This window comes from Leptodactylus fuscus, chromosome 2 (genome assembly GCF_031893055.1).
Source record: "Leptodactylus fuscus isolate aLepFus1 chromosome 2, aLepFus1.hap2, whole genome shotgun sequence".
Classification (NCBI taxonomy): domain Eukaryota; kingdom Metazoa; phylum Chordata; class Amphibia; order Anura; family Leptodactylidae; genus Leptodactylus; species Leptodactylus fuscus.
Window position 1 is genome coordinate 200,557,788 of NC_134266.1, and position 16,246 is coordinate 200,574,033.

Genomic DNA, 16,246 nt, shown 5'->3' on the forward strand with positions numbered 1-16,246 from the left:
GCTGAGTTCCGCCGAACAAATTCGAATGTAACCCCGCCCCCTGTCGCCATGGAAACAATATAGCTCCGCTCTGTTCTTCCTTCCGAGGTAGTTCTCCGAGAGAACGTCTGAGTTTGCGCTTAGCTCCGCCCCTGTGGGCGGTTCTTGAGCCGAGGGAAGGTCACATTCTACATGTAGACCCCAACGTCTGGACGTGTCGTCACGGCAGTGACTGTACATCCGGCTACTAGGCGGGCGGTGAAAGATGGCGAGCGCGCCTGTCAGTGTCAGCGCTATGAGGGAGACCATGGATGGTGAGTGGGCGCTGATATAACTGCACCTATAGCAGCACATTGCTGGATATACTGGTCCGTCAGATGGCGTCTTAGTGCCGGCTGCTGGTATGTGGGCTGATCTGCTGGCGCCCCCTGTCTTAGTGTTGTGGTAACGTGTGCTGTAATAACAGGTACCAAACCCATAGCTTGAAGTTGGTGTTCCCCAATGTCAGTTGTGTAGTGGGGACTCTACCTGCTTTGCGCCATTTACAGAGGACCTTGCACCGCCTCCGCCATGTCCAGTTCTTTATGTCAATTATTAGCTGCGGCTTCACCGATTCCTGCTAAGGCTGGGTTCACACTTGCGCTGTGTGACTAGTTGTGGATTCCTTCTCCCATTCCATAATCAGCAGGACTTTTCGCTCCACATTAAATGGGTGGAAAATCCCATTATAGTCCATGGGGTCCACGGGTAACTGCTTTTTAAGTGGATTGGGTTTAGTTTTTTTGGGTTCCCAAGTGGACCCTGAACAACAGAAACCCGAGCACTAATGTGAACCTAGAGATAGTTGGAGTTTTTTCTCTAACCCTCGCCATTTCCAAGCAATTAATGCTGTTATATTTGGTGTCTGGTATGTTATTTAGGTTTGATTCTGAGCTCGGAGGCCTGGTTCGTATCTGTGTTCAGTAATCTGTTCGGGGAGTCTGTATGGGAACCCCCTAAACGGACTACCAAATGCTTTGGGAAGCGGTGAGCAGTAAAAGCACACAGACCCCATAGACTATAATGGGGTCCGTGTGCTTTCTGCGCGGTCTCCGCACAAGTCATGCGGACAGGAAAGTAGATTGTGAGGTACTTTTCTGTCCGCACGTAACATGCAAACAGAAAAGTAGTTCATGATCTAATTTCCTGTCCACATGACTTGTGCGGAGATCGCATGGAAAGCACCTGGACCCCATTATAGTCTATGGGGTCTGTGTGCTTTCATTGCACACCACTTGCCAAGACGTTCGATAGTCCGTTCGGGGGGATTCCCATGCGGACTTTCCTGAACATATTACCGACGCAGATGTGAACTAGGCCTGACACTGGCTAGAACATAAATGAAAGGGAAGTCCAAGATCAGATATTGATGGCCTGTCCTTAATACAAATCATCAATATTAGATTGCTGAGGGTTTGACGTCCGCTACTGCCACCGATAACCACATAATCTATGTAGCTGATTTATTCGCCCTTAAAGAGGACCTTTCATATTTTGGGGCACAGGCAGTTCTATATACTGCTGGAAAGCTTTCGGTCCCGGTACCATAGCTCTTTACAGTCAGAAGGGTGTTCCTGACAGTGTCAAGAACGTCCTTCTCCACAGCAGCTACTATCGCGCTGTTCAGTGTGAGCAGGGAGGAACCCCCCCTCCCCTACTGAATACTTGTCTATGGACGAGCACTGTGAGCAGATCGAGGGGGCGTTCCTCTCCGCTCACACTGTACAGCGCGATAGGCTCTGCTGTGGAGAAGGACGTTCTTGACAGACTGGAGCGGGGTCACACTCCGTTCTTGCACGCATGCACAGTACGCTCCTGTAGTTCTCCATACTGCTTACTGAGCGGAGTGTGACCCCAGCCGGGAGAAGACGCGGTTGCTGTTGAAGATGGAGGCGTCGCTGGAGAGAGGCCTCTGGCAGCAGTGGGGATGCCTCCATTGCCGTATGCACGCTGGGGCCCGTCCCCATTTCTGCGAGAGAACTCTTTTGCACACCGGCTAAAACCGGTATTTCAAAGGAATGGGGCCGCGCAGACCACGTCTAAAGGTAACTGACGAATAGCCTTTCTAAAGGCTATTCCGATGTCTAACACACAAAAAGGAACGCTTTAGTGGTAGAATCCCTTTAAGGAATCTGTCAATTCTGTTTCTCAATTATATTATGGGGGGGGGGGGGGGGACAGCAGGCTCTCTTCTTTGACCTCCGGGAGGCTTTTCAGAGCCCCGGCTGACTTCTGTGCCGGAGATGCATCAACAACAGCCGCAGTTAGTTACTTTAGTCTCTCCTCCTTCCCAAGCTTCCTGGTTCTCCTATTGCCCTGCGGGTTAGTTCTCTTTCCACCTACGAGGCCCTGCATGCATGAACTTCTGGTGGGAGTAAAAAAAAAAATTTTCTTTGTTTCTTTTTTTTTTTTTTTTAATGTTTAGTGATGGCGATTCAAAGGAGCCATCATGATGCCACACTTCTACGCTCTTCTCGTCAAGGCCACCTCCAAGATAGACAATCTGACCAGCTTATGGGTCTCCTTGGATCTCTTTAACCATTTTGGTTGTCTCTCCGAGTACAAGTCCTCTCTTGTACCTTCCCAGCAATTAGACTTCCTAAACATGATGCATCGTTATCACCAAAGCAAGTTTTTACTCCTGGTGTCCAAGATCTATGCTGTCCAGTGTGTGTCTTCTTAGGAGGAATTCTATGCTCTTCGTCTCTGCTTGTGGGTCCTGGGTACTATTGGGTTGCCCTTCTAGGTCATCCCTTATACCCAACTCCACTCACATTCTCGTCTATTGTGATTCTGGCACGCTGGGGAAAGTCTCCGGTCAGAATTGTCCACCTGGTACTTTCCATCCGTTGGCAGGTTATCTCCACCGATTTCATTCTTTCCAGTTGGGAGCGGTCTTTGGTGCTTGACTATTCAGGGCCCTTGGTCCAAATCAGAAGTCTCTCTCCAGATCAACTTGCTAGAGCTGAGGGCCACTTTTCTTTGCCCTGTGGGGCTGGATGGACGTCTACCTATTTATCTCCTGCTTGAGCCACAAGCTCCCTCACTACATAGCCAGGTCCCTGGACCCTCTGCCACCGCTGCCCTCCTTATTCCCTGGTTGGACTTCTGCCTTCTTTATCTTCTTCCCTGGGTTTTATAGTGACTGGAGACTGAGGAGGTTCCATCTATCCTGGTGGCTGCTAGGCCTGTTAAGCAGATCTCTGGTTCCTGCTGACAAATGCTCCATGGACTTTTCCTGTGCATGATAATCTCCTTATCTCTTCTGCATTTAGCAGTGTGGCTGTTGGAGCTGAGGTCCTGAGGCTTCGTGGTTTTTCATTTTCTCTTATTGAATTCAGGATCAAGGCCCAAAAATCGCAGTCTGCAAGATCTGTCATCGCATGTCGAAGCCCTATGTGCGGTGGTGAAAAGTAATATCTATCTTCTCCCATCTTTTTCTTTTCCCACGATTTTTGATTTCCTCTAATCTGGTGTAGACCAGAGACTCTGTCTTCTTTCTCTTCAAGGGCAGGTGTCTGCCCTTTCCATCTTTTTTCTGTATATCCAGGTTTTCCATTTTTTAGGTAAAGACTTTCCTTCAGGAAGTGGCACACTGTGTTCCATGCTACCATCCTCAGGTTTCCCTAGGAACTCAATCTCGTCCGCGAGGCACCTCAGGCTCACCCCTTTGAGTCTTTGCTTGAGATCTCTCTTTGCTTTCAGTGGTGGAAGGTGGCCTTCACTTCCATCCACAGGATCTCCAGTCTGGCTGCCCTGTCTAGAAACCTCCCTTTTGTGTTTTTCCTCAAGGACAAGGTTGCCCTCCATCCGCCACAATGTTTTCTACTCAAGATGGTTTCTGGGGAAGGAAAAACAAGCCATACGGACCTGTTCCCGGTGCTTCGGTGTTCCCTAACACGGTGCGGTCTGGTCCACAAGTGATGTATGCAAGTGATGTCTTGGTTCCTTTTCTGATTGGCCTCAGGGGTCACGTGCAACAGTTACTTCCAGCAAAACAAGACTGTGGAGCAGCAGAATTGGACTGTGGTGGGAGAGTGAGTAGGGAAACTATTATCCTGAACAGCACCTTTTAAGCTCTGGAATGTCAGATGGCCAGTGTCGGTTAGGGGGGTTTGATTCAGAGGTGTATACAGAGGCAGCCAGTGTCAGGGCTCAGAAATACATCCCTTACTGACCCCCACCTGATATGACGCTCCTGACAACACAAGAGTGTTATATTTATTTATTTTAAACTATATATATATGACCTATCCACCGGATGGGTCCTCAGTATCAAATTGGTTCAGGGTTTGGGTGTCGGACCCCAACCAGTCACTTGATGCTGAGCCAGATGCTGGAAGCCATGAACAAAAGTATACAGCTGGAAGCATGCCTGCTCCTTTCCAAGTGAAAGGGAGTGGGGCTGCATTTCCAGGCACCATCGCCACAGTGTAGTGGTTGCCTGGGACTGCAGCCCTGCTCCCATTCATTTGAGAAGGAGCAGGGTTGATTCTGGCGGCCTCATCAGCTTATTGGTTGGGGTCTGACTCCCAAACCAATCTCATACTGGTTTCCTATCCTATGGATAGGTCATCTGTATCAAAAATGTTCAGATCCTGGAAACCCCTTTAAATTATCTGTTAATCTCAATACAGTGCTTCATTCAACTTGCTCCATTCGTCAGATATAGCTGATTTATATCTCCTTATAGTTTACAGCTTGTTGCCTGCATTACTTCCAGACGACCTCTGATATCTAGCTGCATGGCCAGTCTGATACATCCACTTCAATTTCTTTTCTATTTATTTATTTATTTATTTTATGTAGATTCTGAGCCCCATATAGGGATCACAATGTACATTTTTTTTTGCCTATCAGTATGTCATTTCTGAACTCGTCTTCTGTTCTCCCAGTTATCAGGCTAGCTAATTCAATTGTGTTCATTCATGGCAGAGACAGGCAGTCTCTGTATGTAACACAGAATGGAGTTGCTCCTGCCTGTACTTCATAGTCCAATATTGTGATTATGGTGTTTAAGAACCTTTGATGACATCACAGGCCCTTCAGCCACCCCATAGGATCACGCTATGCGGTGGGCGGAGCTACACGCTAATTGGGGGCAGAGCTAAACAGTAGGTTGCATGTGAAACCCTGCCCACCAAATAATGCAATAAACCAGGAAAAAAGATTTTACAGCAGTGAAGACTGGTGAGTATGCGACATGGGAATACCCCTCTAATGGCTTAGCCTAGGATAGGCCATCAATTTTAGAACTGCATGAGTCCATCACACATGATGTGATGGACCCATGCAAGTGTAGGTGCTGCAGCTCTGTCCTGTTGAAACCCCCAGTACGTGGCTTTAGTTTTGTTATGTATCTCCGCTAGATACATTCAGTGTTTACAACTCATTACATTTCAGACAGTTCTTTATTATTTAGCAGCAGTGGTCAGCTTTCAGCCTCAATCCCTGGGTTGTCTGGCCCAGTTTGTAACCTATATGTTAGGTTATCACTCAGTAGTACTTGATATGCAGTGTGTGGATGGGATTGTTGGAATACTGCTGCTGTACATTGCAGTAGTTAACCTGCTGAGAGTATGTCATGTGTCTCTTACCTGAAAGCGTTTTTCCAGGGGTTAAAGAGAACTTGTCACCTCTTCTAAAGCCCAATGTTATACGTCATCTGATAAGGGTTGTCAAGCTGCTGTCAGTTCTTCCAAAGATATGAACCCTGTTGGGCTCTATTTACATGAATAACCTCAACTGCTGTCACACGGCTGCATTAAGTTCAATTCATTTCAGTTGGACTGTTTACATGACCGTTGCCTGATGATGGTCTAAAAAAATCTCATTCACTTTGCTGAGACTGTAAAAATGCAGTTGTTTTTTGTTTGTTTTTTGTCCATTGCTGTGTTTTCGTAAAGCTATTGGTAAAGTATCCTTAGGACCCTTATTGAGCTGGTCACAGCTGGCATGGGAACTAACACAGAGAATAGGCGCTTCAAAAACTAAGCTTGGATGCTACGCAGAAAGTAAAGCTCTACTTCTGACTGTTCCTGTGTTGCAGTTATGGCTGCTATGGACAGATGACTGGTGGGGGTGCCCGGTGTCAACCCCCTCCCCACAGGCTGAAAACCTATTTAAGGCTAAGGCTCCACGGGCCGGAAACGTTGTGCTAAAGCACAGCGCTTTGAACAGAAAGTTCACTGAGTTTTCCTCTGGACTTTCTGTTACAATTATATTTACAGGGAAGCCAATGGCGTTTCCGTAGATATAATTGATATGCTGAAATTTTCAAAACTGCGACTGTTTTGGAAATCGCAGTGTGTCCGCGCTACGATTTTTTTTTTTTATTATTCTTTATCTTCCCGCAAAGTGGGCATGGGATTCACATGAATCCCATCCACTTTGCAAGTACTGTAAAACGCCACAATTTTTACTGCAGTGTTTCCGGCCGATGGTGCCCTGGCCTACTGTAAATCCCTGTACTACTGTTACTACTACACTTCTGTGCCTGTGTAAATAATGAAAAGAATGCCGCTCTCTCTGGAGAACTGTGGCCCCTTATTCTGCTTATCAGTGGGGGTCCTGGAAGAGACCCCACTGACTGTGTGTTTATGACCAAGAGTCCAACCATTATTGTTTAATATAAGGTATCTGGTGATAGACGTGGCACTTTACAACTGAATTGCCATCTCTCTGCTGTATTCAACTGGACGGCTCACTATTCTGGCTCATAGAGGGAGTCCCGAGCGGAAAACTGTCAGCAGTGGTTGGGTAAACATGGTTTAGTCGCTCAGGAAAAGTTCTGATGTTATTTAGGCTCCATTCTCACGGAGTAACGCGCCACTCATTTAGATACGTAAACAGGTGTCAGAGCGCGGCGCTTCAAAACAGATCCCATTGACTTCAATGGGTGCTGGCTTACGCACACTACACATTGAAATCAATGGGAGGCTTTGTAACCCATTGTTTTCAATGTGTAGCACGCGTAAGCCGGCATCCATTGAAGTCAATGGGATCTGCTTTGAAGTGCCGCGCTCTGACACGATTACGTGTCTAAATGAGCAACGCGTTACTCCGTGAGAACAGCCTTACAGCTGAATTCATCAGAGAAGGTAGAAATGTTTTCCCTGCAAAATGTAAATCTGTAAACTCCCTCATTTATTTCCACTGTATGTATAATGAGAAAACCTGAATCTTTCCATACCATTTCAATAATGTGATCTTATACGGGTTTTCTGACAGTGCTGCTTGAAATTTCACGATTGCTGAATACCGGTTTGGATATGGAGACTTTGTCGATTTGTGTAAGACTGTGTGAGCAAGGAATCAATCCCGAGGCTTTGTCATCTGTTATCAAAGAGCTGCGCAGAGCAGCTGAAGGGTTAAAGGCAAGTAACTTATTATAGAAGACAGACTTGTAAAAATTTAAACTATAAATAGCACCTCATTGCATCCATTACTGAGAAGCATATCACAAAATACTGTTAACAGTAGAGGAAAAGCTCAGGTAAGATGGCAATCCCCATAAACATGTACAGAAAATAGAATAAATATATACTAGCAGGAGGACCCAGCTTCGCATGGGTATATTTTAATTTTTTGTTTGTGTAGTGGCCCCATAAGAATTGTCCAATTTTGCACTGGTGTATTTTGTATATCGCTTGTGTGTGTCCATAAGCGTCATGTGTATCTCATTTTGAATATCAGTGAAAAAGCAGTGATCAGTTGTTATGGAGACCTGGAGTAAAGCTGTGTGTATGTGACCTTGTGTAAGGGTGCATTCACACTGAGTAAACGCTAGCTTATTCTGAACGTAAAACACGTTCAGAATAAGCGGCGTCTAAAGCAGCTCCATTCATTTCTATGGGAGCGGGGATACAAGCGCTCCCCATAGAAATGAATGGGCTGCTTCTTTCACTCCGTGCAGTCCCATTGAAGTGAATGGGGAGTGCCGGCGTGTACGCTCCGGCATGAGCAGAGCTTGCCGTATACGTCGGCACTCCCCATTCACTTCAATGGGACTGCACGGAGTGAAAGAAGCAGCCCATTCATTTCTATGGGGAGCGCTCGTATCCCCGCTCCCATAGAAATGAATGGAGCTGCTTTAGACGCCGCTTATTCTGAACGTGTTTTACGTTCAGAATGAGCTAGCGTTTACTCAGTGTGAATTCACCCTTACAGTGTCATTCACAACACCCTGCCCCTTTAAGGCTGACATAAAATAGTGAAGAAAAATGGCTGGGTTGCTATGGAAACCTGGAGTAAAACTCTAATATGTGGTACTCTGTTAAGAGCCATGTATCTAATCCTCCAGCGTATGGTACTGTGTGTAGACGCGTGTATCTAATCCTCTGCCATGTGGAACTGTGTGCTGACCTGTGTATCTAATCCTCTGATGCGTGTATTTCAGCTTGGTTATCAGTGTTGGATTGTACATGTGCAGTGACTGTGTGTATTGCAGTTGGAATATGAGTGAAAGACTTGCAGGTTTGTTTTGGCTAATGGGAGTGTCAGGGTCTTGGGAGAGCTGTATCTGCAGAACGGTACGTCCGAGTGAGTTGGCTTCTCGTCTTAAACCTTCCCGGACACCTGAAGTATCTGTGTGCCAAATTTGGTGAAGATCGGTCCAGTCGTTTGGTTACGCATAAATAACCGAAAGACAGACAGAAATGCATTTTTATAAGATGCAGTCAGAAAATGGATTTTAAAAAAATTTCACTGCGGTTTTAATGTAAAAAATGGCATTCATTCCTTATATATAAAATTTAATTGTGTATAGCATATTTTCAATTTTTTTTTTTTTTTTTAATTTATTAATTTTTGTGTATCCTACATCTAGGCATCAGAAAACGCACCAAGTTGATCATGCGGGGTGGATGACACTATAAAAGAAGAATATTCTCTACATCCTCCTATTTATGTGTAACTTTGCTCAGTCTCTTTAATTTATTGTCCCTCTGCCTTTTTTTCCTATGACTCATTTTTATGTTATTTTAAATAGGAGAAGAAACTTTTATTTAAGAATTTTGTTGGCAGACCTCAAGGATAAAGGCTCCAACTTTTTTTTTTTTTTGCTTTGGTTTTTTTTTTTTTCTCACTTACAGTAAAAGAAATGCATATAAATGATACAATTCATTGCAACTATCTGTGCAAACCTACACTGTGTGCCATAGTTGATTTACATTGTAGTTTTAACTCATTGTTTCAAAACAACCTGCCATACGTGCCTGGCTGTACAATGCTTTGTGTAATAAATGTGTTTTTGATACTTTGGTGTCCTCTTATAATCTTTTCTGTTTTTTGGATCTTTTATACTGTTTTTGTTTTTAATTTAAATATCTCCCATTATATTACTAGAGTATAAAATGACGTGGTTTTTTTTTTTATTATTATTATTGTTTATTTATATAGCACCATTAATTCCATGGTGCTTTACATTTGAGGGTTACATACAATACACAAAATATACAGACAGATATAAAACAGTGACTGACTGGCACAGTGGGGTAGAGGGCCCTGCCCGCGAGGGCTTACAATCTATGAGGGAAGGGGGTAGAGACAGAAGGAGAGGGGGAGACTGTACAGATGGGGGTGCGGTGATAGTGTTATTGGAGGCTGTAGGCCTTCCTGAATAGATGAGTCTTCAGCGCCTTCTTGAAGCCTGTGATTGTGGGGGTCAGTCTTATGTGTCTTGGTAAGGAGTTCTAGAGTATGGGGGATGCACGGGAGAAGTCTTGGAGACGGTTGTGTGAGGATGAGAGTAGAGCGGAGTAGGAGGTCTTTGCAGGATCTGAGGTTACGTGTGGGCAGGTAACGAGATATTAGGTTGGAGATATATGGAGGGGACAGGTTGTGGATGACTTTGAATGTTAATGTTAGTAGCTTGAACTCAATTCGCTGGGCTATGGGTAGCCAGTGGAGGGACTATTTTTCAGATTATAAGATGGTTCAAGATCCCTCGGTGGTTATAAAATAAAAAGGAAAAAAAGGTTTTTGAAAATAGAAAAAAAACCACAACAAATTCAAATCACTCCTCTTTCCTTACATCACATATAAAAAAAAATAAAAAAAATCAATAAACAATAATAAACCGTTTAGGTATCCCTGTGCCTGAACCATTAAAATGTAAAAATATTTATCACATGTGGTGAATGTCTTGGCAGAGGAAAAAAAATCAAAATGGCATTTTTTTTTATTTTTTTTTTATTCAACTCTTTGTCTCTGTTTAATAAAAAGTGATTAGAAAAAAAGCAGCACTACCGAACACACAAAGTTCTTTTTTCCTGAGAAAACAGATGCAATGAGGTGGAGCACAAAATACGGGTAACCATATTGTCAAATATAAAAGCTAACAAGCTTGCCAAATGTGCTCTCTGCATAAGAAGTCCATACAAAAAGTAGCAAAAAATAGAAAAAAAGCGCAGGGCACTCCCCAAACAATGGGTTCTTTAAAAGCAGAAGGCTTTATTTCATCTTTTTAAAAACATCCAGTGCATAGGGATAGAGTAGATGGTATAACAAACAGATCAAGCGACGATCGTTTCATGCAGTAAGCATTTCATCAGGCTTGCTATCACATTGCCTCTGTACCTCTGATATATACAGGTGTACTGACCACCTTACCTTCAGGTGATCTGTTCAAACAAAGTACTCTTTATTAACAAAACAACTGTTCATTTAAAAAAAAAGGTTAAAACAATGAATTAGTTACAAAAAAAACATGAAAAAGAAAGACACAAGCTTGAGAATCTCAATCCTTCAATAGTATATATGCATTATGAGCATTTTTAATTCCAAAACCCCGCTAGAGTACACCTATATTCTAATAGGACCCAGTTGAGTTAGTCCCGCCCTTTATTTTACAGACCTAAAAAAAAACTGTACATTATATCTCCTAACCAATCATAGCACAGGCTGTTTAGATTCTTTACGGGGGAATATAGAACCTTCTACAGGGACATTGGACTACATATACAACATACTTAGTTTTACAGGTAATAAACTGTTTAACACTATATTTTTTGCTACTTTTAATAAAAAGTGATCAAACCATTAGGCCTTCCCCAAAATGGTATCAATAAAAGCGACAATGTCCCACATAAAAAGCTGCCGTACCTAGCTTCAGACATGTAAATGTTTTTAAAAGGTATCAAAAATTACACGTATTAAACAAAATTTGATACTTCTGCGATCGTGCTGACCCACAGAATACAGGTAATATGTCATTTCTAACACATAGTGAATGGTTTCAAAAGTAAATCCATAAGAAATTGGTGCAAATGCTTTTTTTTTTTCCAATTTCTCCTCCATTCTGATTTTTTTTCCCAGTTTCCCAGTACATTGCTTAGGATATTGAATTGGTGCCATTACAAAGTACAATTTATTCCACAAACAGTAAGCCATCATGTGACACTCTGGACTGAAAATTGAAAAAGTTGGCTACAATGAAGAAATGGATGATCATACACTAGTAGGTGCCAGGAGTTCAAACTAATGTACATATTATGGGGATAAATCAGTATATATTAATTCAACACATAATAATAATACGCATAGTTTACACGTCCATATTTATTTCAATGTGACATCAATGAGTTTGGATGAAGACACAGGTCCATCAAGTCCAATCTATAACCCTACAGTTTTGATTCAGAAGAAGGCAAGAAAAAAAAAAACCCTTATGAGGCTGATGCCAGTTGCCCCGTGTCGGGGGGAAAAAATTTCCTTCCCAACTCCAAACCCTGGATCAACTTATAGTATTTGGAGTATCTGAGCTTACAGCTCATATGTGGCTATGCATGTGTGAGACTTCACAGACCAGATGACGATGTTGCAGCAGCGGTACTATCGTTTCCCACTGGCCAGGGATTTGTTTTCAAGAGAGAAAGCTGGTCTCGGGGATCTCTGTGGATGCCCGCTGTGCTCCCAGTACCTAATTTGCATAGTGAAGAAAATGTTTATTTTTTTTGGCATCCATGGGACTATGAAACATAATAAAGGTATGATATGTAGGAACCTACATATCATACAGCACTATGGTGGCAGCTTGAAAGGGGTTGAGGAAGATGAGTCTCCCTTTAAACTTAAAGGGGTTGGTCACTTTATAACTAATAGTCTGCAATGTGTAGCCCAAAGATAAATAATAAACTTTCTCATAGACATTCATTTTCAATTCTACACCTGTCTCTTTATTTTTGAAGCCACGCCCCCCACTTACCTGGTTCTGCCGGCTCTCTGACACTCTTCCTCTGACCACTGAGCTCGTGACATGGAGGGGCATGTGACCCAGCTTGACCATGTCACGTGTCTGTGCCTGCTCTGCTCTTCTGCCTGGTCTTTCACTACTCAGCAAGGACCTTATGATGTCACAGTCACATGACTCTCTAGTCTTGTTACTGGGTAGGCGTGTCTGTGATTGCAAGAAGGTCCTTGAACATGTACTGTATAAAAGTTGTATCCCATTGCAGTGGAGGAACACGCAGAGGTGTGAGGTGCCTGGTGTACTGATGTGAAAGATGTGGGGTTTATTGTGTAGTGTGGGTGAGATGTAGGGTGCATGGTGTGGAGGGGAGGACAAATCTGGGGGAGAGATCTGGGCTGCATTGTGTAGTGGGGCTGAGAGATGTAGATGCATGGTGTACTGTGCAGGGAGGGGGGGCAGATCTCAGGTGCATGGTGTACTATGGGGTGAGATTTGTAGGGTGCATGTTGTAGTGTGGAGGTGGAGAGATGTGGGGTGCATTGTATAAAGTGGTGGAGATGTGGGGTGCATTGTCTAATGGGGAGAGATATGGGGTGCACAGTTTACTGTGGGGGGCAGATTTGGGGTGCATTGTGTAGTGGGGGTAAGAGATGTAGGGTGGATAGAGTACTGTGGGGGGGAAAGATCTTGGGTGCATGGTGTACTATGGGGTAAGAGTCATTGGGTGCGTGTTGTAGTGTGGAGGTGGAGAGATGTGGGTGCATTGTATAATGTGGGGTGTAGTGTGTACTGTGGGGGGAGAGATGTGGGATGCATTGTGTACTATGGAGGAGAGGTGTGGGCTGCATAGTAGAGAGGCACGTGGAGAGCTGGGGGGTGGTTGTGTGTGCTCCTTTCACTGAAGGTACATTCAGGAAGGGGGGGCTTGGCGATGCACAAGAGGCTCATGAAGAATGGAGGAATCTTTCATATCTGTGTTAGGGCTAGTTCACACGGGGACATGGAGGCGGATTTTGACAGCGGAATCCACGTCATAATCCGCCTCCATACGATGATAGTCTATGTAGAGGGCGTTTTCCGCCTGAAGAAAGCAATAGAAGTGAATGGGAAGCACATTTTTTACCGTGCATTTTTTTGCATAAAAATGCGTCACATTTTTTTTTTTTACAAAAAACGCACGGTAAAAACGTGACGCGTTTTTTGCGGCCCGTTCTCTTTTAAGGGATGGGAAAACCGCCTGACCTTGTTGGAAGCGGTTTTTTACAAAAAATGCTATACAAAAAGAAGGCCAAGGTCCAAAAAAACCCTTCCTAATTAGGAAGCATTTTTTTCCGGTGCCAAAATAAATCGCACGTAATTTACGTGTGAACTAAGCCTTAGGTTTGCATGAGAGGCACAAAGAAACTCTGGAATACGCTGCAGTTTTTGCCGTGCTGTTACCACGTTGGGCTTCGGCCATAAAAGACACATGGGGAGCTGTGTGAAACTTGTTTGGAGTGTTCTGAGCTGTGTATTAACACTGGAGGTGCACTAGAAAGATATAGAATGCTTGTCTGGGGGGTGCACAGGAAATATATGGCTATTGGTGAAATAACTGCCCTGTGGGTATCTTGCAAGGGGGGTCATAAGAATTTGAACTTTACTCTGGAATTTGGACTGGTGATATATATATGTCACTGGTGAGGACCTGGTCCTTCTGGAGTAGGGGATTTAGCCATTTTACTGTGAGTTTGCTAAATACTACTTCAGTTCAGATCCTGACCACTAGGGGGGAAAAAGGTCCTGACTAGAGATGCGCGAACACTGTTCGGATCAGCCGATCCGAACAGAACGCTCCCATAGAAATGAATGGAAGCACGCCGGCCGCCGGCAAAGTGAGCGTCACAGGTGCTTCCATTCATTTCTATGGGAGCGTGCCGTTCGGATCGGCTGATCCGAACAGTGTTCGCTCATCTCTAGTCCTGACCAGTAATGGGAAATAGATCACAATGAGGCGGCTAATACTATAAGTGATAAGGACCAGGTCCTTACTGAGTATAGTATTTAGTCACAACCCTATTGTAATCGATGGTGTCCGGTGGTGTCCATTTGAATTTAGCGCTACAGAAGGTGTTTTGGGGCTCCATTCAAATTGGATGAATCATAGTGGCCCTCAGCGGCTATTAGTTGTGCAGGACCCCTAGGATTCAGCCCAGTGTTGTGACAGTGACAGCCATTGTGAGCGCATTCTGCTAGCTGGAGGTGCTGAGGTGAATGAAGCTGTGTGATCACATCCTATGTGTCGGCAGCGCTGTGATGCGCCTCAGCCTGGAATGTAGGCCGGGAGTTTTACTTTCAGTTTCTTGATGTCCCGCCCACACAGGCCGGCTGAGCTCACACTGCAATATCTCATTTTAATGGGGAACAGGTAAGATAAATTTCATTTTTACAGCACATTTGTCCTATAACCATCTTTCTGAGTTGCCTGGGGCACTGTAGTTTTTTCAGCTTAAGGGTGGCCAACCCCTTTAACTTTCCAAGTTCTGCCCATGCTTCCAGATCACCCTGTAATATTCTACTATCCGCCTGATTATTAATTACCTTACAGAGTTTAGTATCATCTGCACATATGGACACTTGCTTTGTAAACCCTCTACCAGGTTATTAAACATACTAAAATATGTTCCTGTTAATGGAGATGGAAAGTCTTTGGTTTCTATCCATCACTGTCAGTTTAAAATCTGTTGCTCTGGTCCAATAATAATAAAAAAAAGTTTCTCAGTGCATGTACTACACTAGATAAGCGTAGTTGCTAACACACATATGCTGCTCCCCTCACCACCATTGTTAGGTTTGCTGAGTGCAGAAGTCTTGTATTTCTGCCTCCCCTGCTGCTGATCAACTTTTGCTCATGAGACTGACCCTATTCTACACTACGGACAAGCAGCAGTAGAGCGGAGTCTGTGTAGCTAAGAGTTGGAGTGGCAGCATTGGAAAGAAAGTTTAGGCTCTCCATTCCAACCATTGCCCCTTCTTTTCTTTCCTACTGACTTCCTTACCAAACCTCTCACACCATTCTTCCAGTCCCACTGTTTTCTCTGTTCCGGGAGGAAAAAAAGCTCCCGTTTGTCAGGTCCTTTCTCCTCTGCCGACAAGGGGATGAGGCCAACTACAGCCACTCACTAGCTGCTCACCAGATGCCTACAATGCTTGGGCCACTGTTGAGTTCCATTTCACAGAAAACATAAATTGAAAATTACTGAAACAACAACTGCTCCTTGAACCCCACATCCATCATCGGCGCAGCTCTGTTGCATGTTGAGAGTGGGGTTTATGCAAATTAAATTGACTCCCTGATGGCAAATTAATTGGATTAATAAGCAAGCCCTACTTTATGCTCCAGATTTTAAGTCAAGCAATATCTTAACCCTCTGTCGTTATCCACCATAATAGTATGGCAGATATTGGCACTTCAAATATGGTGCCACAAAGGAGCTTTACACAGCAGAGACCCCACAGCAATGTCCGCTATCAGTCTCCTCTCTGATTACGGGTATTTACCCTTCAGATGGATCAGTGAAATGTGGCTGAGGCATCTTATTACTAGCAGCGTATAGGAGCGGCCATGTTGAGGACAAAAACTGTACCCCAGAACGAGATCTGTCTCTGAGATATATCTACAGGGTGTCCCAAAAAATGTATACACATTTTAGCAGCTGATAACTCAATTATTTATTCTTTCTTTACAGACTGAACCCATTAACCCATTTTAGAATAAATTTCCTTTCTTCAAAGTCAAGTCTGTATGCCATCACTCGGTTTAATGGGTTCAGTCTGTAAAGAAAGAAAAAATAATTGAGTTATCAGCTGCTAAAATGTGTATACATTTTTTTGGGACACCCTGTATATGACAAAACAAGACAAAAAATATTTTTTCTCCTTTGAAAACATGAAATTTAGGATATTTAAGCTGCTCACACAGCACAAAATAAAATGTTTGGGTATATAATAGGCAGCGGATTGTTGATCTAAGTGCTTAGCAATGCAGTTTGACTTTGG

The 16,246-nt window shown here is 43.8% G+C and overlaps 1 protein-coding gene across 1 annotated transcript; it reads left to right on the forward strand.

The window, feature by feature from the left end:
- Positions 1–117: 117 nt before the first annotated feature.
- Positions 118–9,274, forward strand: MZT1 (mitotic spindle organizing protein 1). The gene is made up of 3 exons (XM_075265426.1): positions 118–293; positions 7,249–7,394; positions 8,846–9,274. Exons 1-3 carry the CDS (start codon positions 245–247, stop codon positions 8,867–8,869), a joined length of 219 nt encoding a protein of 72 aa, XP_075121527.1. The 5' UTR covers positions 118–244; the 3' UTR covers positions 8,870–9,274.
- Positions 9,275–16,246: the final 6,972 nt, after the last annotated feature.

Bases quoted from the DNA above. Each gene is read 5' to 3' on its own strand.
- MZT1 (XM_075265426.1), top strand. From the start codon at position 245: ATGGCGAGCGCGCCTGTCAGTGTCAGCGCTATGAGGGAGACCATGGAT. The intron at 294-7,248 runs GTGAGTGGGCGC...GTTTTCTGACAG, and splicing joins TATGAGGGAGACCATGGATG to TGCTGCTTGAAATTTCACGA. The intron at 7,395-8,845 runs GCAAGTAACTTA...TCCTACATCTAG, and splicing joins GAGCAGCTGAAGGGTTAAAG to GCATCAGAAAACGCACCAAG.